The 25,128-nt window shown below is 40.6% G+C and overlaps 1 protein-coding gene and 2 pseudogenes across 1 annotated transcript; all 3 read right to left on the minus strand.

Annotated features, from left to right (window-relative positions):
• Positions 1 to 6,223: 6,223 nt before the first annotated feature.
• Positions 6,224 to 11,196, minus strand: LOC139420550 (toll-like receptor 13). The gene is made up of 5 exons (XM_071170745.1): positions 10,377 to 11,196; positions 8,051 to 9,873; positions 7,238 to 7,576; positions 6,813 to 6,930; positions 6,224 to 6,464 (listed from the first exon to the last, which is right to left on the minus strand). Exons 2-5 carry the CDS (start codon positions 9,768 to 9,770, stop codon positions 6,224 to 6,226), a joined length of 2,418 nt encoding a protein of 805 aa, XP_071026846.1. The 5' UTR covers positions 9,771 to 9,873; positions 10,377 to 11,196.
• Positions 11,197 to 15,058: 3,862 nt separating this feature from the next.
• On the minus strand, positions 15,059 to 16,693 carry LOC139420551 (toll-like receptor 13; annotated as a pseudogene).
• A 1,173-nt stretch (positions 16,694 to 17,866) lies between these two features.
• On the minus strand, positions 17,867 to 24,911 carry LOC139420552 (leucine-rich repeat and immunoglobulin-like domain-containing nogo receptor-interacting protein 2; annotated as a pseudogene).
• Between the last annotated feature and the right edge of the window lie 217 nt (positions 24,912 to 25,128).

Below are 25,128 nucleotides of genomic sequence, written 5' to 3' on the forward strand. Positions count from 1 at the left end.
GTCTTGACAGATGTGGAAAATGCCGAAACTCACATCGAACATTAGGAATAATGTGTTGGGTCTGGGTTTCCCTCTTTTAAATCACTGGACATAATTTATTTATCCTGTTTATCCTGGTCAAGTTTCAATGTTTCAATGTTTGTCACATGCACAGGATACAGCAGGTGTAAAACAGTGAAACGCTTACTTCCCTAACAATGCAGTAATAACAGTAAAAAATATAGATAAGAAACACACAGGAGAAGTATGAGAGAAGAAAAGGAACAGGAGAATACAAGTTATAGTGTATACATGTCACGCCCTGACCTTAGAGATCCTTTTTATGTCTCTATTTTGGTTTGGTCAGGGCGTGAGTTGGGGATGGGCATTCTATGTTTTGTGTTCTATGTTTTCTATTTCTTTGTGGTTGGCCGGGTATGATTCTCCATCAGGGACAGCTGTCTATCGTTGTCTCTGATTGGGAACCATACTTAGGTACCCTTTTCCCCCACCTGTGTTTGTGGGAGGTTGTCTCTGTTAAGAGCACTTTGCTTTTGAGCTTCACGGTTTGTTTTTTTGTAGTGTTTAGTGTTTGGTGTCATTTTGATAAAAATAAAGAAAATGTACGCTCACCACGCTGCACCTTGGTCCTCTCCTTTGAACAGCCGTGACAATACAGGTCAGTGCAGTACCATTCTTACAATGTGCACGGCTCTCATGGAAGAGGACCACAATGCAAATAAGTCGTAGACTTTTTTGTTATATCCTCAATGATTCTTAATCAAGTGCATAACTATGTATGCGTACGTTGTTTTTAAATGATAAAATAAACTAAACACACAAAACTTGGAGTATTGCGGCAGGTACTGTATGTACATATAAACAGGGATAAAACGTGACCAGTAGCAGAATAAATACTGATGGTAATAGTAACCAATATAGCAGCTGTGTGTGTGTGTGTGTGGGTAGAGACCTGTGGGTGAGCATAGAGTCAGTGCAGATAGTCCGTGAGAGTGAGTGGGCAGCTGTTGTGGCTTGTGGAAAGAAGCTGTCCTGCAGCATGTTGGTCCAAGATCCGATGCTCCGGTACCGCCTGCTGGACGGAAGCAAAGAGAACAATCCATGTCTGGGGTGATTTTTAGCAATTTTCCGGGCCTTTCTCAGACGTTTGGCATGAATGTCCTGAATGACTGGGAGCTCTCGAGTGGAGCAGCAGTCTAAGGTACTGCATCTCAGTGCTAGAGGCGTCACTACAGACCCTTGTTTGATCCCGGACTGTATCACATGATTGGGAGTCCCATAGGGCGGCGCACAATTGGCCCAGCATCGTCCAGGTTAGGGGAGGGTTTTGCCGGGGTAGGCTGTCATTGTAAATACGAATTTGTTCTTAATTGACTTGCCTAGTTAAATAAAGACTGAAGCTCTTGACCCTCTCAAATGTTCCAGCAAATACAGATTTTCTAAACATTATTTCAGAGTTTTCTATTCCACACAAAAGGCCATCAATAATCATTGTGTCAAGCCCAACTTATTTTCCCCACAGAACACAAAATAATCAAATGCAATCACCATAACCATAACCATGTGTCTTCCCAACTCGCAGGCAGAAATTAAATTGTAATTGAGGTTCTCTCAGCACAGTGTGAGTGCTAATTTAAGGTCTTGGTAAGAATATGTCTTTGCTAGTGAAAGCCTACAACATAGGAGATCATTAGCAGCGGTTAGCCACCAACGCTAGCTGTCGAAACACACTAAAACACTGAAATAAAAACATGTTATATTGTGTATAAATGGTGCTGTGATCTTTTCAAATCCTCAGAGGTAAAGGGAGCAAATAAGCGAGAGAGAGAGAGAGATAGAGAGAGAGAGAGATTTTCTTTGGCAAGGTAAACATACAGTGGGTATCATAAGTACTCACCACCCAGGATTTTTTTCTAATTTTGTTGCATTACAAAGTGGGATTGAAATAGATGTAATTGTGATATTTTCTGTTGGTTATTGATCTACATAAAATACTAATTGATCTACACATAATATAATATAAGGACATTAGTGATTATAAAACAGCTCCAGAGTTCAATGGCAGTGATGGGATAAAACAGAGTATGGATAAACATCGTACACTCCATATATAAATATATATATAAATAAAATAATATACCAAAATAAAATATTCCAAAACATGCATCCTGTATGCAACAAGGCACTAAAGTAATACTTTTTTTTAAAAGCACGGCAAAGGAATACACTTTTTGGCCTAAATGCAAAGCCTTATGTTTGGGGCAAATCCAACGCAACACATCACTGAATAATTGCCTCCTAATTTTCAAATATGGTGGAAGCTGCATCATGGTATGGGTATGCTTGACATCAGTAAAGACTAGGGAGTTTTTCAGGATGAAAAAAAACAGAATCGACCTAACCACAGACAAAATCCTAGAGGAAGACCTTCAGTCTGCTTTATACCAAACACTGGGAGAGGAATTCACCTTTCAGCAAAAACCTACAACACAAGGCCAAATCTACACTGGAGTCGCTTACCAAGAAGACAGTGAATGTCTTCTGAGTTGCCAAGTTACAGTTTTGACTTAAATCTGCTTGAAAACCTCCCGCAAAAAAATGGCTGTCCAGCAATGATCCCAACACTTTGACAGAGCTTGAAGAATTTTGAAAGGAATAGTGGTCAAATATTTCACAATCCAGGTGTGCAAAGCTCTTAGAGACTTACCCAAGAAGACTCACAACTGTAATCACTCTTAGAGACTTACCCAAGAACACTCACAGCTGTAATCACTCTTAGAGACTTACCCAAGAACACTCACAGCTGTAATCACTTTTAGAGACTTACCCAAGAACACTCACAGCTGTAATCACTCTTAGAGACTTACCCAAGAACACTCACAGCTGTAATCACTCTTAGAGACTTACCCAAGAACACTCACAGCTGTAATCACTCTTAGAGACTTACCCAAGAACACTCACAGCTGTAATCACTTTTAGAGACTTACCCAAGAACACTCACAACTGTAATCACTATTAGAGACTTACCCAAGAACACTCACAGCTGTAATCACTCTTAGAGACTTACCCAAGAACACTCACAGCTGTAATCACTCTTAGAGACTTACCCAAGAACACTCACAGCTGTAATCACTCTTAGAGACTTACCCAAGAACACTCACAGCTGTAATCACTCTTAGAGACTTACCCAAGAACACTCACAGCTGTAATCACTCTTAGAGACTTACCCAAGAACACTCACAGCTGTAATTGGTGCCGAAGGTGTTCCTAACATGTATTGACTCAGGGGAGTGATTACTTATCAAATCAAGGTATTTTGCTGTTTTATTTGTCATTGGTCTTAAAAAATATATATATATAATCTTTCTTCCACTTTGAAGTGTAGAGCATTAACAAAAAATGACAATCAAATTCATTTTAATCCTACTTGTAACACAATAAAATGTTTTTAAAAATCCAAGGGGGTGAATACTGATGACACCTTTGAACTGAGAAAGAGAGAGAGTAACCAAGGGAGAGAGCGAGACAGAGAGAGATAATACGACATTTGAAATGTCTTTATTCTTTTGGAACTTTTGTGAGGGTAATCTTTACTGTAAAACATATATATATATTTCACTTGCTTTGGCAATGAAGCCCCTTAAATTGAAATTGAATTGAAATTCAATTGAGCGAGTGACAGAGTTAGCAAGTGAGCGATACAGGGGTAAAGGACAGAGTAAATTCTTTCCTCTCAAAACCAAAACTCTATGTTATCTTCAGCAGTTGCTGGATCATGTTTCTCTGTAAAAAGCTAACAATTTATCCAAATGTTTGAAGGAAATCTAAACATGACCAGCATTTCTCTCTCAAACACACACTGTCAATCTGGAGTTACAGAGGAGACTCTCCTCTCCTGGGCATAAGGTTTAGGAACGGCCTGCTTCTCTGACCTTACCATGGAGGCCTAACTGGAGGGCCGGTGAGAGAATGAAAGTGAAATACACTACTGCATTACTCTGCCTATACAGAACATTAAGAACACTGTTCAACTTGTTATACAACAGCTCCCCCTGGTGCTCCAACAGGCAGAATGCAGCGCTACAATATCCAAACTACCACAATTACGTTATAGTAAACAATCTTATCAAGAGTGACTTACAGGAGCAATTGGGGTTAAGTGCCTTGCCCAAGTGCATATCAACAGACCTTTCACCAAGTCAATTCAGGGATTCGAACCAGTGACCCTTCGGTTACTGGCCCAACGCTCTTAATCGCCAGACTACTAGCCAGTCCAGTTAACACTCATTCTTATGTGTGATGGATTTTGAAGTATATGGATTTTGACTAAAATACAATATTTTTTAAATAATTATAGCATCAGCTCCCAGTAAGTTCAATGGAGATTTGGGTACTTAGTGGACCCTGGGAACTCAAACCAGGGTCGGTTCAAATACTATCTTAACATGTCCTAATCATCCATATGATACATGACCAATGGTCAAATCTGTTATAACAACGAATAGACTATATCACTGGAATATGAACCACTGTGAATAATGGCTTTCCCAGGAAAGAAAGAGGAAGAGACTGGTCTCTTTTCTGTCTCTCCATGAGAGAGGTGCCCACTGCACCCAATAGCTCTGTTTCTTGTTAACTCTGTAAATCTCATTCCATGAAAACGTGGCACTGCCTCAAAGCCTGTTAGTTTAACCTTACAAACTCTACCATGTATTTTTCATAGATAGACAAACATTAGACACAAACACAGACACTCACACAAACTGCCCTTCAGTGTCCGAGCATATTGCTGTTAGCCCAACCCTGGGAAGCATGTTGGTAGAGAAGGAAAATCAGGACTCTTAAATCTCCTGTATATTTGTTTGAATTCCATAGCGGGTCAAGGAAACACATAGGGCACAAACTGGTTCAATCAACGCTGTTTCCACGTCATTTCTATAAAATTACGTTTTACACACGTGGAGTAAATGTTGAATTGACGTCTGTGCCCAGTGGGAAGCTATTTAATGTTATCATGGTGGGTTACTGATAGACTGGGTGTTTACTAGTGTTACATGTATTAGTTACAGAGATGAAAGAATATGATACAGATGTTAATGTTGATTATACTGTTTTTTCAGAAACAACATATGGATTTCATTGATTGAGGACAACATGCAAATAATACTGCTAACGGCCTTTCAAACAGTTCACCATGTTCTGTCTATAATACAAGTAAAACGTATGAACAAAAAGGTATAATGACAAAGAAGACTATTATACGAATAGTGCTTTGCAGTTGACAAATGGATTAATAAACATGGGTGGTTTCTGTAATATTCCTATAGGGATATATTCAAACCATATGTTTTGGAGCTGTGCTGTAGCCTAGGAGATATCACAATCTTGCACCAACATCACAATAGGCTGTTATGCAAAGTGTGTAATACTTCCTGCACAGTCTGTGTGGTAATCTTATTTAGTAGAAATGAGACCATACTCTGTGATAATTGCAACTAATCAGATTCGGTGTGGGTTTGTTGGTGATTTATCTATTATTGCTGAGCTGACAGGCAAAAAAGACAAATGCTTGTATCCACCACCAATAAATATGAATCATTTTGCCATCTGTCAGGCTATAATATTATAATATGCTCAGCAGAAAGGCTAAAACTTGTGTGTGTGTGTGTGCGTGTGTGTGTGTTGCACCTCGAGGAAATGGTTAACTGATCTCTGTATTAAAACTAGTCAAACACTGTTGCTCCAAAATATAGCAAGTGTTCTTTATTCAACTTGCTTCACTTGACAAGGTACAATACATATTGCACAAAGTGAATTGAATGTAATAATGAAAATGTTACATCATAGGAGAGCTGTTCATTCCAAAGACAATTACCAAATTAATGTTTATTAGTCACGTACACAGATTTTCAGATGTCATCGTAGGTGCAGTGAAATGCTTGTGTTTTCTAGCTCCAACAGTGCAATATTATCTAGCAATACAGAACAACACACACAATGCGAAAAGTAAAAAAAGAGTTAAGTATCAGAATGAGCAATACCAGCTAGGTTAATAGAAATAGTAATCAACACATGTAACTAAGCAAGTGTAGGCCTATTATAACCTTAGATTGATTAAGTATTAGCATTGGTTAATGTTATTCAATCATGTAACATATAAAATAAATATTTAAAAGTTAAAACCAAAAATAAAATATAAATCGGAGCATGACAGTTGTCTATGTCACTGCCTCTCCACCCCGGTGAGGATGGGGTTCTCCTCAGCAGGCCAGTCCCTGGTCTCCAAAGCCACCTGGAGTTTCTGCCAGAAGACCCTTGTGTCCTCCCCAGCTCTTGGCCAGCTCAGGTAGGTGCGTCTCTTCACCAGCCTTCTCATGCGGTGGTAGGGTGAGAGCTGGTGGTCTGGGATCTCTTCGAGAAACACCAGGATCAGCACATCCTTCTGCTCATCAAAAAGACGGAAGCTGGAGAGAGCAGTCTTTTATTTCAGTGTTTGCGTAGACAACCCAAGTCCCATACACGGTGTGATTTTCCAAAAAACATCATACCTGAAGCTAACCACATTGCACATTGTTTTCTCTCAACAACTCAGATGCAAAGCCGCAAGAGAGTGAAAATGATCAAATCGATGTTTGAATGTCAATTGTCTATTTGTATAGAAACAACATCGGTCAAATAAAGCACTTTGCTGTTCTATGAGAGGAGTGTGTCTGGAACATTGAGAGAAATAAAGGGAATATTAGCTATGAAGCTTCAGGGAAACAAACCACTGGACAGTCATACAACTATAAATAGAAAGACCCAAAACCAACCTGGCCACCTGGATCTCTCTGGAGCACCACTCGCTCTGCAGATATCGGTGGGTGATCACACAGATGGTTTTCCTGCTCCTGTAGATGGCGTCTGTGATGTTCTCTATGATGGGTTTACCTGTGGAACACGATGAGAAACAAATCCTTTGGAAGCAGTGATTTTTGACAATGTACCTACTAGTTGTAAGTGTATGTAGTTACTGGGACACACCAGCTAACTACGTGTTGCAACTGAATCGGTACAATCTTAGTGTTATGCAACTTCCTGTTTCAGATGGCATTTAATGCTGTACTGGATCCAGGTCACTCACACAAGCCTGTGTTTATCCAGAATATTCATCTAAAATGTGAACTTTCATATAAAATGTCTGAAATAACAATGCATTTCAATACAATGACCAATTGTTGTGCTAAATATGTGATACCTGGCTGGAAGTCCCGGTGGTGAAGACACAACTTCCAGCCCTGCACTCCCTCCAACTCTGGCAGCAGCTCCCTCACGACCCAGCATTCATCATGGGTGTTGTAGGAAACGAAGGCATCGTACTGATGAGGAGTTTGTCTGTTCCTCCGCTTGGAGTCATGGAGATAAGCCAGGAAGAGGTAGTAGGCATATACCACCTGCCACCTCAGGAGATGATAGATAAAGGACCCCAGCAGGGTGAGGAGGACCAGAGAAGTGGTTGAGATGAAGTAGAAGATGCCTAGGTCCACTGAACAGGAGTGGGTGTCCAGGTCCAACAGTTTAGTGTCCTTGAGATCATCTGGATAGCTACATGGATAGTCATGGGCATAAGCAACTTGTGTTTGGTTGTTGCTCTCAGCCCAATAAACAAACCAAGCATTTCTGCAGTCACAAATGAAAGGATTCCTTTGCATATCCAGGAGAGTTAAGGCTGGGAGAGAGTGCAGCACTGTCTCATTGGTCCATTTAATTTTATTCTGTCTCACCTTTAAGAAACGGACTTGAGTGAGATTGGCTTCTATAAGGAAATCTAATGACTCAAGTTCAGTTTTGGAGATGGTGAGTCTTTTAAGCTTGGGGATTGGGTGAAAGAGCTCTGGGGAGAGGGCATGGAAGAAATTCTGGCTGATATCAAGGGACAACAACTGGGGTGTGTGAATGAATGTGTCAGGGTGCAGGGACACAATATGAAGATTCCCTGCTTGGAACTCTGATAACATGTTCAGACCTTCAAGAAAGTTGGAAGGTAGACAAGACTGTCTCATATACTTACTATAATGCTGACTAAATATGTAGAGGTTTTCCAGAGATGACAGGTCAGTGAAGGGTGGTTGTTGTAGTTGTTCATCTTTTTCATATTTGATAGCATTGGAAGCCATATTGAGAGTTTTTAAGCTTCTAAGTCCTTTGAACACAGCACCCCGGATTTCACTTTTACCTATAACATTGTTTAGCAGGACAAGATTTTTAAGTTTGGCCAAACCCACAAAGGCCCCATCTTCCAGTGTCTTTATTTCATTGTCATATAAAGACAAATCCTCAAGTGATCTTAAGCTTTTGAAGTCATTTGTTCTGATGTTGGTTAGTTTATTGAATCCTAAATCCAAGCTCTTTAAATGTTGCAAACCCTTTGTGAAAGCGTCACCCAGGTTTAGGATTCTGTTCCTTCTAAGTGTCAGGCTATTTAAGGCCCTTAAATCCAGGAAAACACACCCTTCAAGTTTTGAGATTAAATTGTTGTTAAGATAGAGTTTTTCAAGTCTTCTTAGATTGGAGAAATCCGAGCAGCCTAAAGTTTTGATGATGTTGTGGCTGAGATCCAATTTTTTTAATGTGCGGAGATTCCTTGTAGCATTCGGCACAGAAGAGAGGCCATCATAGCCTAGTCTCAGAGTTTTAAGATTTTTTATTGATCGAAAAGCAGCTTCTGACAGGTCAGTAATATTATTACCTGATATGTCCAGGTCAGTCACCTGTGTGCAGGACTGCAGCAGCTTGTCAGAGACACTGCTGAAGTTGTTACATTGCAATCGGAGGGTTTTCAGTGTAGGTATGTGGCAGGCTACATTAATGAGGTTATATTTTCCTATTTTATCCAGCCCCAGAGATGCCAACGAAAAGTTGATGCTCTGGAGCACCGAACCAATCCCCTGTAAAGACATGTGAATGCCACTCAAGTCGAGGCTGCTCACATTACTCAGAAAATACCTGTCCGCTACATCCCATTCCATGCTTCCATTAATGCCACAGAAGGAGAGGTCTAGTTTCTTAAGATAGGGAAAAATATCTGCTGTGACACTGAAGATCTCCAGAGGATTCCTGGATAGATCCAGCTCTGTCAGCCCTATTGACCTATTTGATATTTCCTGTGACTGCAAAGAGTTCAAGCTGTTGTTCCCAATGAACAACTTCAGCAAGCTTGGCAATTGTAAAATGTGCTTCAGCTCCTTGAAACAATGTAGTTTGTTGCTGGTTAAGTTCAGTACCTTCAAGCTGAAGAGTAACTGAAAAGATGAGGAGGCAATACTTGAGATGTGGTTGTTCTCCAATTGTAGTACTGTGAGGTTGTCCAGGCCCTTAAACATTTGGTCTGAGAGGGATGTGAGTTTGTTAAAGGCCAGATTCAGCTGCTCTAGAGCCACCAGGTCTGAAAAAGACCCATTCTCAACATGAGAAATCCTGTTGCTGTACATGATTAACATTTTGAGGATTGTTAGATCTTTGAAGTCCTCCCTTTTTATCTGTGAAATGTTATTCTTTGCTATGTTTACAGATCTCACCAATAATGGGATGTCTGCTGGTACGGCATTGAGGTTCCTGCCATCACATAGCACAGACGTGTTTAGAGATTCCCTGATTCTGCAGTGTTTCATTGAGTAGCCATTTACTGGATTAAATAGAACCCAGAAATACAGAAGAATGCATAGAAAGAAACTCAACCGAGAATATGTAGACCCATTTCCTTTTCCTGACAAGGTTATTTTCAGTTCCATATTCAGGAGCTTCGTTTCCTTTTTTGGAAGAAAAAGTCTCTTGTCCAGTGAGGTTCTTCTCAAGACTCTTCCTGATGTATTCGACGTAGAAGCTACTTGAGATCTAATGTAAATAAAAGACAAATACAAAATATTTTCAATAACTGCGTCATCATAGATGTAGGACATATGACTTTCGTTAATTACAGAATGAAAACAGACTGCAAAAAACATATTTCATCAGTTGTTCTAGTGCCGAACTCAGAAGATACAAGTTATGATTGTGCCATATTCATATTTACTTACTGTAATTTTAACAATGTGATAGTATTAATCAATACTGTATTCACTGAAAGACATCACATAACCCTAGAAACCTAAAAGACGTTTCCTTGGTCATGTCACATGATGGCGAATAACTATATGGACCAGAGTTGATCATATAATTGCATACATTAATCAATCATTTGACAGCCCTACTTATGGGTAATCCAATTATCCAACTTGGTTCCTAAACTGTTAACTTTATGGTAAATAATACTATACTGAAGTAGTCAAACTGAACAAAGCTGTCAAACAAGACAGAGGTAAATGTGAAAATATATAACTTCTTACTGTTTTACTCACCACACGCAGAAGAGGACATGCTTCTCAGTCTAACAAGGGTTTACAGTAGTTATAATGTGATCATGGAATACGCAACATTTCGCAAGTAGTTCCTCAGATAGTCACATGCCATTTTACTTCTGTTCTAAAACCTGCTTCACTTTCCCCATTATTAACCCTTTCAGCTCCTGTAGAACATACTTAGAACTCCCATATTGAGGCCGCATACTAATAGTCAAGGAACAGTCGATTTCCTGTGTAACTTGCTCCTAGCAGAAGGTTATCAAGGAATAAGAAAACATTGATGAAGGTATTGTTAGAGAGGGGTAAAGATAAAGATTTTGTTTGGGTGCCAGGCAGGTATTAACCATGCCGAAAGGAAAATAATAGGATAGAGAGAGTACCACTACCAGACCCACACACACATCAGCAGAAGAGACTGCCTAGAGTGTAGCCTGTTTGCCACATAGCCAGTGGAGAGAAAAGATAAGACACACCATATAAAACACATCACAGCACAGGAGTAACCCCACCAATAATAACTCACACAATAATAATGGCAGAGCAATTTAAGTTAACGGCAACTTCAGAGAAACAATTTACAAGAAAGGACACAATCATCAATATCAAAAGATTTGCAATAATCTGTATTACCTACCAGTGGAGGAGTGCAGAGGGTATGCATGGGGGGTAGACAAAACAAAATAGTACCACCCCACATCAATACAGAAAGAAAGAAACAGTAACACCGATAATCGAGTTAAACATTTTACAAACTCAGCACGCTGAAAATAAACAAGACTTCTGCAGCATTTCACACTACAATCAAACTGCCGCGCCAACCGAGAGCTACCTCCCAGAGTGCCGAAAAAACTATCTTTTTAAAATTGTATTTATTTATTATTATTTTTTTGCCGGAAGAACTACCGTTATTTCCTCCTTTCTGACCTCTGATGCGCTCTTAAAGTGGCAGCGCACGGTGAAGGCTCCGTGCAGGATTTCGCCACAGCCTGAACTAGTTGTTATATAACAAACTTCAAATTACCTGGTATGAGGTCACCCAGAGTTGTGCTTTATTAGAATCTGTTATATCGTTTTCACATTTGCTGTAATGTTAAATTCTCATACAGTGGCTCAATACAATAATTTCATTTCAGAGGTGGAGACAGGAGGGGAGTATTGTAGGGGAACAGAGGTGGAGAGATTGAATGGAAATGGGATAAAGCAGGGAGAGAGGAGGAGAGGGAAGGTGAGAGAGGTTGTCAGGAGGAGAAGTGAGTATCAACCAATCAATAAAATGTATTTATAAAGCCCTTTTTATTTCAGCAGATATCACAAAGTGCTTATACAGAAACCCAGCCTCAAAACCCCAAAGAGCAAGCAATGCAGATGTAGAAGCACAGTGGCTAGGAAAAACTTCCTAGAAAGGCAGGAACCTAGGAAGAAACCTAGAGAGGAACCAGGCTGAGGGGTGGCCAGTCCTCTTCTGGCTGTGCTGGGTGGAGATTATAAGAATACATGGCCATTAAGGCCAGATCTTTCTTCAAAATGTTCAAACGTTCATAGATGGTTGTATCGTAGTGGTTGTAGAGGGTGCAACAGGAGTTAATGTCAGTCTGCTTTTCATAGCCCAGCATTAGGAAGTCGAGAGATCAGGTCCGGTAGAGAGGGAGAAAGAGAGGGAGTGAGAGAGAGAGAGATAGGGTCAAAAACATCAGGTCCGGGACAAGGTAGCTCGTCCGGTGAACAGGTCAGGGTTCTATAGCCGCAGACAGAACAGTTGAAACTGGAGCAGCAGCACGACAAGGTGGACTGGGACAGTCAGGAATCGTCAGGCCAGGTAGTCCTGAGGCATGGTCCTAGGGCTCAGGTCCTCCGAGAGAGAGAGAGCATACTTAAGTTCACACAGCACACCAGACAAAACAGGATAATTATACCAGATAGGACAGACTGACCCTAGCCTCCAGGCACATAGACTATTGGAGCAAAGATACTGGACACAGACAGGGAGCAAACAAAGCAGGCTTCTAATTATTCTTCTATAAAATATATTCAATCCCCATCTCAGGGCTCACTTTCTGATCCAAGGGAAATTAATGCAACATTTTAGTATTTTTACCAAGAGTTATAAAATACTATATCCAATTTGAGCCAGACAAATGTAAGCAGTTTTAAGAATCTTGATTTGCCCGTATTGGATGAGAAGCAATCTGAGGATCTGGGCCGACCCATCTCATTAGAGGAACTGGAGTCAGCACTGAAAGGTGCTAAAAAGGGTAAATCACCTGGCCCGGATGGCATTCCACCTGAATTGTCACTACATTTTTCAGGCATTTTAAGAACAGTATTATTAGAGTCAATTCATTCGGCCATCAACAAGGATTTTTTTTCATGAGCATATTAACTCTGCATGAATCTCTCTACTGCCATAGAAAGGGAAAAAACACACAGATTGTGTTAATTACCATCTGATATCTCGACTTAATCCTGACCAAAAATTGTATTGAAAAGTATACTTTTCCGTCCGTAAGTTGATTCACATGGACCAGTCAGGTTTTAAGAAAGGCCGCCTTGCAGCTGACAATGTCCATTGAGTAATGCAGGTAATACATGAAACACAACAGCAGGACACACTGTGTGCGCTGCTGTCTCTAGATGCCGAGAAGGATTTTGACAGGCTTGAATGGCAGTACTTGTGGGCTACCTTGGAGAAATTTGGTTTGGGAAAGAATTTTATCGATATGGTTTGTGTTTTATATGCTAACCCTGTTGCTATGGTTTCTACTAAGGGCGTGCGCTCAAGTTCATTCCCTATTTTTCGGGGATGTAGACAAGTAGACGGCCTATCCCCAACTATATTAATTATGTCACTACAGTCGTCAGCACTACATCTAAGGCAGAATGTAGTTGCTTCTCCAACACTGATTAAATCTTCCTCTCATATCATTTGCGGATGATATTCTCCTCGTAACGGAGGGGAGGAGTGGGACTAGACGGGACACTCATATATATGACAGATATCTAGAATTCAATCTCATATTTATTATCCACATTTGAAGAATTAAAATTGCTGCCCGGGTATAAAATAACTTGGACAAAATCAGCATTAATGTTAGTGAATGAGGCGGCCAAGGAACTTTCACTTCCCTCAACACTTCCCATGAAAACACAGTCCACTTATTTGGGTATTAGTATACAAACATCCCTGCATGGTCGGGTGAAGTTTAATTATGAGAAAATGTACAAGGAGGTTGAACGAGATTGAACCGTTTTGGAGAAGTTGCCTGCTTCTTTACAAACTAGGGTCGCTACCATAAAGGTGAATGTGTTGTCACGTATCAGTTTCCTGAGCATGATGATCCCGATCCCTCCACCTGTAGGCTATTGGGGAAGGATTGATAAACGTAAAGGTAAATACCTTTGGAATGGCAAACATCTGAAGATTAGGTTTGAGGTGTTACAACGACAGAAGTGTCATGGTGGACTTGCATTAAAACATTTTTGTATTTACCACCAATCTCTCCAATTACGCCCACTTAGATCATGGTTTGATCAGTCTACATCATACTCTTGGAGAACTATTGAAGAATAACTTTTTTCACCTACTAGATTGCAGGATGTGTTATATTCTGGTATATCTAATAAGAAATGCATGCTGTATTTTGGTCCTATGAATTCTAATACAACACAGAATTTTAGGAAGGTTGAGAAGTGTGTAGGTGTTAACTGTAAATGGCACCTCCAAACCCCTCTATGGCATAACAAGGCTATTACTTCCGGTAATAAACCTTTTGAGTCTAGAGCCTGTTCTGCAAAAGGGGTCAATAATCTAGGGGATATATTCGAACTCAAAAGGGTGTTCTTAGTTTTCAGGAACTTCGTCTTCATTTTGATTTGCACGGGTCATCATTCTTTCTATATCCTACGGTCAGCACTTCGTGCCTATGGGGTACCATGAGGTACACGTTTGGGAAGGCACCCAGTGATAGAGTGGATATTTACATTCCAGTCCAGAGGTTTAGTCTGCTATTAATGCTCATCTCAGCTATTAAAGCAGAAAGATCTTTCAATGGTTAAAGCATGGGTAAATGATTTGACTGTTGATGATGAAGCTACTGATTTGGCGAATGTCCGGGAGAATATATTTCACTCAAATAACCCAAACAAATACTTAATTTAAAACAAACTTTGTCATAGATCTTCCTGGACCCCGCTTGTAAGATTTCATGCAAAACAGGCTCAAAGCCCATACTTTACCTATGGAAAGTAGCCGCCTCAAATCTCTAAACTGTTGGATGTGATGTAAAATGCTTACTTGATATTGTTGTATTAGCAAATAACTTTGCTGTATATATTCTAGTGTAGCGCTTGTTAAATGTAGTGTAGCGCAGTATGTTTGAAATGGGTAGGAAGGTGTTTAAGTACAAAAAAAGGGGGGAACATTTTCATTTTATGTTTATGATTGGGTCACCAGGGCAATTCAAAGACAATTGTTCACCAAAAAAAAGCTAAAAACAACAACCAATAGTTAACAAACTAGGTTAATAGAAATCAACACATGTAACTAAGCAAGTGTAGGCCTATTAAGTCCTTAGAATGACTAACATTAACGAATGCTAATTCTAAATCAATCATTTAATATATAGAATTAATGTTTAAAAGTAAAACCAAAAATAGAATATAAAATCAGAGCATGACAGTTTTCAATGTCCCCGTCTCTCCACCCCGGTGAGAATGGTGTCATGGAGATAAGCAAGGAAGAGGTAGTAGGCATATACCACCTGCCACCTCAGGAGATGATAGATAAAGGACCCCAGCAGGGTGAGGAGGACTAGAGAAGGGGTTGAGATGAAGTAGAAGATGCCTAGGTCCACTGAACAGGAGTGGGTGTCCAGGTCCAACAGTTCAGTGTTCTTGAGATCGTCTGGATAGCTACATGGATAGTCATGGGCATAAGCAACTTGTGTTTGGTTGTTGCTCTCAGCCCAATGAACAAACCAAGCATTTCTGCAGTCACAAATGAAAGGATTCCTTTGCATATCCAGGAGAGTTAAGGCTGGGGGAGAGTGCAGCACTGTCTCATTGGTCCATGTAATTTCATTCTGTCTCACTTCTTAGGGCTAGGCATCCCGCTAGCAGGACAACTTCCGGTGAAACTGGAGTGCGCACATGATTCAAATAAATAATCATAAAAATTATGGATATTAAACATTTAGGTACATACAAGTCTTTTATATAGGTTGAAAGCTTACATTCTTGTTAATCTGTCCGATGTACAGTAGCAATTACAGCGAAAGCATGCCATGCGATTGTTTGAGGATGGCGCCCCACATCAAAATATTTTTCCACCTGCAGAGGTTTCATAAATTCACAAATAGCGATTAAATATTCACATACTTTTTGAAAATCTTCCTCTGATTTGTCATCCAAAGGGTCCCAGCTATAACATGTAGTGTTGTTTTGTTAGATAAAATCCTTCTTTATATCCCAAAAAAGTCTGTTTAGTTGGTGCCATCGATTTGAGTAATCCACTCGTTCAACATGCAGAGAACGGAATCCGAAAATCTACTCCTAAACTTTGTTTCAACAAGTCAAAATATGTTTCTATTCAATCCTCAGATACCTTAAAATCGAATCAAACTATAATATTTCTTACGGAAAGAAGAATGTTCAATAGGAAACCGATTTTAGTACGTGCATTCTGTCTTCTTCGCGCGCGAATACACAAATTTCCAAGGCTGTCCTTGAACTAAAACTGATATTTCTTATTAGTTTTAGAGGTTACAAGCCTGAAACCTTGAACATGGACTGCTGACCCCCTGTGGAAGCCATAGCAATTGCATCCTGAGAGCGAGAATTCAGTATGTCCCCTATACTTTTCATTGAAAGAGCATGGGCTCTCCAAAAAAAAAATGTCCAGTTGGTTTTTCTTTGGATTTTCTCCTACAATATCTAGTGTTATATTCTCTTACATTATTTTAACATTTCTAAAAACTTCAAAGTATTTTCTTTCCAATGGCTTCAGGGCCTGAGCCTGAGTCATTCAGGCAGAAATTGAGAAAAAAAGGGGCCTAGCCCTAAGAAGTTTTAAGAAACAGACTTGAGTGAGGTTGGCTTCTATGAGAAAATCTAATGACTCAAGTTCAGTTTTGGAGATGGTGAGTCTTTTGAGCTTGGGGCATGGGTGAAAGAGCTGTGGGGAGAGGGCTTTGAACCAATTCTGACTGGGACAACAACTGGGGTGTGTGAATGAACATGTCAGGGTACAGGGACATAATATGAAGATTCCCTGCTTGGAACTCTAACATTTTCAGACCTTCAAGAAAGTTGGAAGGTAGATAAGACAATCATATATAGATGAAGTTGGAAGTTTACATACACTTTGGACAAATACATGTCAACTCTGTTTTTCACAATTCCTGACATTTAATCCTAGTAAAAATTATCTGTCTTAGGTCAGTTTTCTGGTCCTTAAATTAAATTGGTGTATGTTTTTATTTATCACACTTTTCTTTAACCATTTATGTTCTTTAATACAGGGCCGACATACAAGTTCCTTACTTTTTCCCCTTCTACTTGCCTCTTCCATTGTGGTAATGCTGCAATTAGTTGGTTGTAATTTTGGGTAGAGCAGACATTTCTATATGTCTGTTTGCTGCATGTGTGACAACACTCCACCAGTCCTATTTATGGTATCATTCCCTAAAATTATACATTTTTTAAACATTTCTTCGATAAATAGTTTTTTTTATCAATTAGTATATTTGAATTTAACCACAATATTTGTTGTACTATTTATTCCGTCCTTTCAGGTGGATTAAACTGAAATTGCAACCAACTTTCTAAGGCTTGTTTAAAAAATATAGATATTTTGGAGATGATTTCCTTTTCAAACAACCGAAAGTGAGCAGGTGTAATCTGAATAAAGGGGAAAAGGCCCTTCCTGAATATAGGATGAGACATTTGTACCAATTGACTAGAGAACCAGTTTGGATTTAAGTATAACTTTTGTATGACTGATGCCTTTAGTGAGAGGTCTAATGCTTTAATATTTAATAATTTCTGCCCACCGAATTCATATTCGTTATATAAATAGGCCCCTTTAATTTTATCTGGCTTGTCGTTCCAAATAAAATTGAATATTTTTTGTTCATATAATTTAAAAAGCAGGTCACTAGGTGTAGGCAAAATCATAAGTAAATAGGTAAACTGTGATATAACTAAGGAGTTTATCAGGGTGAATTTTCCACAAATAGACTGGTATTTTCCTTTCCATGGTAGCAAGATCTTATCTATTTTTGCTAACTTTCTATAAAAATGTATTGGAGTGAGATCATTTCTTTTTGGGGGGATTTGTATACCGAGTATGTCCACATCCCCGTCAGACCATTTAATTGGTAAACTACATGGTAATGTAAAATGTGCATTTTTTAGTGATCCAATAGGTAATATGGTACATTTATCATAATTTGGTTTTAATCCAGAGAGGATAGCAAAAGTATCTAGATCCTCTAAGAGGCCGTGGAGAGACTCTAATTGTTGTTTTAAAAGAAAACATGAATCATCCGTGTACAATGACACCTTAGTTTTTAAGCCACTGATTTCTAATCCCTTAATATTATTGTTTGATCTAAACTTAGCGGCTAACATTTCGATGGCAATAATAAATAGATATGCCGATAATGGACAACCTTGTTTTACTACTCTGTGGCAGGCTATATTAATGAGATTATATTGTCCCATTTTATCCAGCCCCAGAAGTGCTAACAAAAAGTTGATGCTCTGGAGCACCGAACTCATCCCCTCTAAAGACGTGAAGTCGAGGCTGCTCAAAATCCTCAGAAAATACCTGTCCGCTACATCCCATTCCATGCTTCCATTAATGCCACAGATGTAGAGGTCTAGTTTCTTAAAATGGGGAAGTATATCTGCTGTGACACTGAAGATCTCCAGAGGATTCCTGGATAGATCCAGCTCTGTCAGCCCTATTGACCTATTTGATATTTCCTGTGACTGCAAAGAGTTCAAGCTGTTGTTCCCAATGAACAACTTCATCAAGCTTGGTCATTATAAAATGTGCTGGAGCTCCTTGAAAAAATGTAGTTTGTTGCTGGTTAAATTCAGTACCTTCAAGCTGAAGAGTAACTGAAAAGATGAGGAGGCAATACTTGAGATGTGGTTGTTCTCCAATTGTAGTACTGTGAGGTTGTCCAGGCCCTTAAACATTTGGTCTGAGAGGGATGTGAGTTTGTTAAAGGCCAGATTCAGCTGCTCTAGAGCCACCAGGTCTGAAAAAGACCCATTCTCAACATGAGAGATCCTGTTGCTGTACATGATTAACATTTTGAGGAACTTTAGATCTTTGAAGTCCTCACTTTTTACCTGTGAAATGTTATTCTTTGCTATGTTTACAGATCTCACCAATAATGGGATGTCTGCTGGTACGGCATTGAGGTTCCTGCCATCACATAGCACAGACATGTTTAGAGATTCCCTGATTCTGCAGTGTTTCATTGAGTAGCCATTTACTGGATTAAATAGAACCCAGAAATACAGAAGAATGCATAGAAAGAAACTCAACCGGGAATATGTAGATCCATGTCATTTTCCTGACATGGTTTTCCTGACATTTCAGTTCCATATAAAGCAGTTTGTTTCCTTTTTCAGAATAAGAGGTGGCTTTTCACCAACAATGGAGTCCAATGAGGTTCCTCCCAGATTCTTACTGATCTATTCAACTATAAATAAATAATAAAGGGATTTTATTTGTTTTGCTGTGGCTCTATGCACACTCACTAGACTACCCACACACTCACAGTACTATGCACACTCACTAGACTACCCACACACTCACAGTACTATGCACACTCACAGTACTATGCACACTCACTAGACTACCCACACACTCACAGTACTATGCACACTCACTAGACTACCCACACACTCACAGTACTATGCACACTCACTAGACTACCCACACACACTCAAACACAAAAACACACACACGCATATTTATGCACACACACACGCTGCTCCTACTCTGTTTATTATCTAGTCACATCTACATACTGTATTACTGTACCTCAACTGCATCTTATCCCTGCACATTGACTCGGCACTGGTAATCCTTGTATATAGCCTTGTTATTGTGTGTGTATTCTATTTCCTTTATTTGTTTAGCAAATATTACACTTTTTAACATTCCCATTGATGGGAATGTGCTGGTAAGTAAGCATTTCACTATGAAGTCTACACCTGTTGTATTTTATATGTGACCAATAACATTTGATATCTAATGCAGATAGAGACAAATACAATACATTTTAAATAACTGTCATCATTTTTATTTAACTACGCAAGTCAGTTAAGAACAAATTCTTATTTACAATAACGGCCTAGCAACATTGGGTTAACTGCCTTGTTCAGGGGCAGAAACAGATTTTTACCTTGTCAGCTCGGGGATTCGATCTAGCAACCTTTCGGTTATTGGCCCAATGCTCTAACCACTAGGCTACCTGCCGCAAAATACCAGTCTCAACGTCAACAGTGAAGAGGCGACTGAAATAGGGTTCAGGCCAGGCAGCAGGCTGTTAGCCAGCCTGCCAGCATAGTGGAGTCTGCCACTAGCACAGTCAGTGTAGTCAGCTCAGCTATCACCATTGAGACCGTGTCTGTGCCTCGACCTAGGTTGGGCAAAACTAAACATGGCGGTGTTCGCCTTAGCAATCTCACTAGGATAAAGACCTCCTCCATTCCGGTCATTATTGAAAGAGATCATGATACCTCACATCCCAAAATAGGGCTACTTAATGTTAGATCCCTTTCTTCAAAGGCAATTATAGTCAATGAAATAATCACTGATCATAATCTTGATGTGATTGGCCTGACTGAAACATGGTTTAAGCCTGATGAATTTACTGTGTTAAATGAGGCCTCACCTCCTGGCTACACTAGTGACCATATCCCCCGTGCATCCCGCAAAGGCGGAGGTGTTGCTAACATTTACGATAGCAAATTTCAATTTACAAAAAAAAAAAGAAGTTTTCGTCTTTTGAGCTTCTAGTCATGAAATCTATGCAGCCTACTCAATCACTTTTTATAGCTACTGTTTACAGGCCTCCTGGGCCATATACAGCGTTCCTCATTGAGTTCCCTGAATTCCTATCGGACCTTGTAGTCATAGCAGATAATATTCTAATCTTTGGTGACTTTAATATTCACATGGAAAAGTCCACAGACCCACTCCAAAAGGCTTTTGGAGCCATCATCGACTCAGTGGGTTTTGTCCAACATGTCTCTGGACCCACTCACTGTCACAGTCATACTCTGGACCTAGTTTTGTCCCATGGAATAAATGTTGTGGATCTTAATGTTTTTCCTCATAATCCTGGACTATCGGACCACCATTTTATTACGTTTGCAATTGCAACAAATAATCTGCTCAGACCCCAACCAAGGAACATCAAAAGTCGTGCTATTAATTCACAGACAACACAAAGATTCCTTGATGTCCTTCCAGATTCCCTCTGTCTACCCAAGGACGCCAGAGGACAAAAATCAGTTAACCACCTAACTGAGGAACTCAATTTAACCTTGCGCAATACCCTAGATGCAGTTGCACCCCTAAAAACTAAAAACATTTCTCATAAGAAACTAGCTCCCTGGTACACAGAAAATACCCGAGCTCTGAAGCAAGCTTCCAGAAAATTGGAACGGAAATGGCGCCACACCAAACTGGAAGTCTTCCGACTAGCTTGGAAAGACAGTACCGTGCAGTACCGAAGAGCCCTTACTGCTGCTCGATCATCCTATTTTTCTAACTTAATTGAGGAAAATAAGAACAATCCGAAATTCCTTTTTGATACTGTCGCAAAGCTAACTAAAAAGCAGCATTCCCCAAGAGAGGATGGCTTTCACTTTAGCAGTGATACATTTATGAACTTCTTTGAGGAAAAGATCATGATTATTAGAAAGCAAATTACGGACTCCTCTTGAAATCTGCGTATTCCTTCAAAGCTCAGTTGTCCTGAGTCTGCACAACTCTGCCACGACCTAGGATCAAGAGAGACACTCAAGTGTTTTAGTACTATATCTCTTGACACAATGATGAAAATAATCATGGCCTCTAAACCTTCAAGCTGCATACTGGACCCTATTCCAACTAAACTACTGAAAGAGCTGCTTCCTGTGCTTGGCCCTCCTATGTTGAACATAATAAACGGCTCTCTATCCACCGGATGTGTACCAAACTCACTAAAAGTGGCAGTAATAAAGCCTCTCTGGAAAAGCCAAACCTTGACCCAGAAAATATAAAAAACTAATCGGCCTATATCGAATCTTCCATTCCTCTCAAAAATTTTAGAAAAGGCTATTGCGCAGCAACTCACTGCCTTCCTGAAGACAAACAATGTATACGAAATGCTTCAGTCTAGTTTTAGACCCCATCATAGCACTGAGACTGCGCTTGTGAAGGTGGTAAATTACCTATTAATGGCATCAGACCGAGGCTCTGCATCTGTCCTCGTGCTCCTAGACCTTAGTGCTGCCTTTGATACCATCGATCACCACATTCTTTTGGAGAGATTGGAAACCCAAATTGGTCTACACGGACAAGTTCTGGCCTGGTTTAGATCTTATCTGTCGGAAAGATATCAGTTTGTCTCTGTGAATGGTTTGTCCTCTGACAAATCAACTGTAAATTTCGGTGTTCCTCAAGGTTCCGTTTTAGGACCACTATTGTTTTCACTATATATTTTACCTCTTGGGGATGTCATTCGAAAACATAATGTTAACTTTCACTGCTATGCGGATGACACACAGCTGTACATTTCAATGAAACATGGTGAAGCCCCAAAATTGCCCTCGCTAGAAGCATGTGTTTCAGACATAAGGAAGTGGATGGCTGCAAACTTTCTAATTTTAAACTCGGACAAAACAGAGATGCTTGTTCTAGGTCCCAAGAAACAAAGAGATCTTCTGTTGAATCTGACAATTAATCTTAATGGTTGTACAGTCATCTCAAATAAAACTGTGAAGGACCTCGGCGTTACTCTGGACCCTGATCTCTCTTTTGAAGAACATTTCAAGACCATTTCAAGGACAGCTTTTTTCCATCTACGTAACATTGCAAAAATCAGAAACTTTCTGTCCAAAAATGATGCAGAAAAATGAATCCATGCTTTTGTCACTTCAAGGTTAGACTGCTGCAATGCTCTACCTTCCGGCTACCAGGATAAAGCACTAAATAAACTTCAGTTAGTGCTAAATACGGCTGCTAGAATCCTGACTAGGACCAAAACATTTGATCATATTACTCCAGTGCTAGCCTCCCTACACTGGCTTCCTGTAAAAGAAAGGGCTGATTTCAAGGTTTTACTGCTAACCTACAAAGCATTACATGGGCTTGCTCCTACCTATCTCTCTGATTTGGTCCTGCCGTACATACCTACACGTACGCTACGGTCACAAGACGCAGGCCTCCTAATTGTCCCTAGAATTTCTAAGCAAACAGCTGGAGGCAGGGCTTTCTCCTATAGAGCTCAATTTTTATGGAACGGTCTGCCTACCCATGTGAGAGACGCAAACTCGGTCTCAACCTTTAAGTCTTTCCTGAAGACTCATCTCTTCAGTGGGTCATATGATTGAGTGTAGTCTGGCCCAGGAGGGGGAAGGTGAACGGAAAGACTCTGGAGCAACAAACCGCCCTTGCTGTCTCTGCCTGGCCGGTTCCCCTCTTTCCACTGGGATTCTCTGCCTCTAACCCTATTACAGGGGCTGAGTCACTGGCCTACTGGGGCTCTCTCATACCATCCCTGGGAGGGGTGCGTCACCTGAGTGGGTTGAGTCACTGATGTGATCATCCTGTCTTGGGTTGTGCCGTGGCGGAGATCTTTGTGGGCTATACTCAGCCTTGTCTCAGGATGGTAAGTTGGTTGAAGATATCCCTCTAGTGGTGTGGGGGCTGTGCTTTGGCAAAGTGGGTGGGGTTATATCCTTCCTGTTTGGCCCTGTCCGGGGGGGTCCTCGGATGGGGCCACAGTGTCTCCTGACCCCTCCTGTCTCAGCCTCCAGTATTTATGCTGCAGTAGTTTATGTGTCGGGGGGCTAGGGTCAGTTTGTTATATCTGGAGTACTTCTCCTGTCCTATTCGGTGTCCTGTGTGAATTTAAGTGTGCTCTCTCTTTCTCTCTTTCTTTCTCTCTCTCTCTCGGAGGACCTGAGCCCTAGGACCATGCCTCAGGACTACCTGACATGATGACTCCTTGCTGTCCCCAGTCCACCTGGCCGTGCTGCTGCTCCAGTTTAAACTGTTCTGCCTTATTATTATTGGACCATGCTGGTCATTTATGAACATTTGAACATCTTAGACATGTTCTGTTATAATCTCCACCCGGCACAGCCAGAAGAGGACTGGCCACCCCACATAGCCTGTTTCCTCTCTAGGTTTCTTCCTAGGTTTTGGCCTTTCTAGGGAGTTTTTCTTAGCAACCGTGCTTCTACACCTGCATTGCTTGCTGTTTGGGGTTTTAGGCTGGGTTTCTGTACAGCACTTTGAGATATCAGATGATGTATGAAGGGCTATATAAATACATTTGATTTGATTTGATTTGACAGGGATGCTGGCCTTCTAGGCAGAGTTCCTCTGTCCAGTGTCTGTGTTGTTTTGCCCATCTTAATATTTTATTTTTATTGGCCAGTCTGAGATATGCCTTTGTCTTTGCAACTCTGCCTAGAAGGCCAGCATCCCGGAGTCTCCTCTTCACAGTTGATGTTGAGACTGGTCTTTAGCAGGTATTCTTTAATGAAGAATATGTACATATAAATATGGATGAGCCATGGCCGTGCGGCATAGGCAAGATGAGGTAGATGGTATAGAACCGTATATACATATGAGATGAATAATGTAGGATATGTACACATTATTAAAGTGTCGTTATTTAAGGTGACTAGTGATACCTTTATTAAATCCATTTATTAAAGTGGCTAGAGAATTGAGTCTGTATGTTGACAGCAGCCTCTCTATGTTAGTGATGGTCTGATGTCTTTGAGATAGAAGCTGTTTTTCAGTTTCTCGGTCCCAGCTTTGATGCACCTGTACTGACCTCGCCCTCTAGATGATAGTGGGGTGAACAGGCAGTGGCTCGGGTGGTTGTTGTCCTTGATGATCTTTTTGGCCTTCCTGTGACATCGGGTGCTGTAGGTGTCCTGGAGGGCAGGTAGTTTGCCCCTGGTGATGCGTTGTGCAGACCGCACTACCCTCTGGAGAACCTTGCGGTTGAGGGCGGTGCAGTTGACGTACCAGGCGGTGATACAGCCCGACAGGATGCTCTCGATTGTGTATCTGTAAAAGTTTGTGGGTCTTAGGGGCCAAGCCAAATTTCTTCAGCCTCCTGAGGTTATGGAGGCACTGTTCTTCACCATGCTGTCTGTGTATGTGGACCATTTCAGTTTGTCCGTGATGTGTACGCCGAGGAACTTAAAACTTTCCACCTTCTCCACTCCGGCCCGTCGATATGGGGGGTGCTCCCTCTGCTGTTTCTTGAAGTCCACAATCATCTCCTTTGTTTTGTTGACGTTGAGTGTGAGGTTATTTTCCTGACATCACACTCCGAGGGCCCTCACCTCCTCCCTGTAGGCCGTCTCGTCGTTGTTGGTAATCAAGCCTACCACTGTAGTGTCGTCCGCATGTCAATCTCTCATGGCTCAAAGTAGAGGAGAGACTTACTTCATTACTACTTGTTTTTAGAAGTATTGACATGCTGAATGCACTGAG

The sequence above is a fragment of the Oncorhynchus clarkii genome, chromosome 11, assembly GCF_045791955.1.
Source record: "Oncorhynchus clarkii lewisi isolate Uvic-CL-2024 chromosome 11, UVic_Ocla_1.0, whole genome shotgun sequence".
Lineage (NCBI taxonomy): Eukaryota > Metazoa > Chordata > Actinopteri > Salmoniformes > Salmonidae > Oncorhynchus > Oncorhynchus clarkii.

Bases quoted from the DNA above. Each gene is read 5' to 3' on its own strand.
- LOC139420550 (XM_071170745.1), bottom strand. From the start codon at position 9,770: ATGGAACTGAAAATAACCTTGTCAGGAAAAGGAAATGGGTCTACATAT. The intron at 6,931-7,237 runs GTATCACATATT...CGTGTTCCACAG, and splicing joins CCACCGGGACTTCCAGCCAG to GTAAACCCATCATAGAGAAC. The intron at 6,465-6,812 runs GTTGGTTTTGGG...TGCTCTCTCCAG, and splicing joins AGAGAGATCCAGGTGGCCAG to CTTCCGTCTTTTTGATGAGC.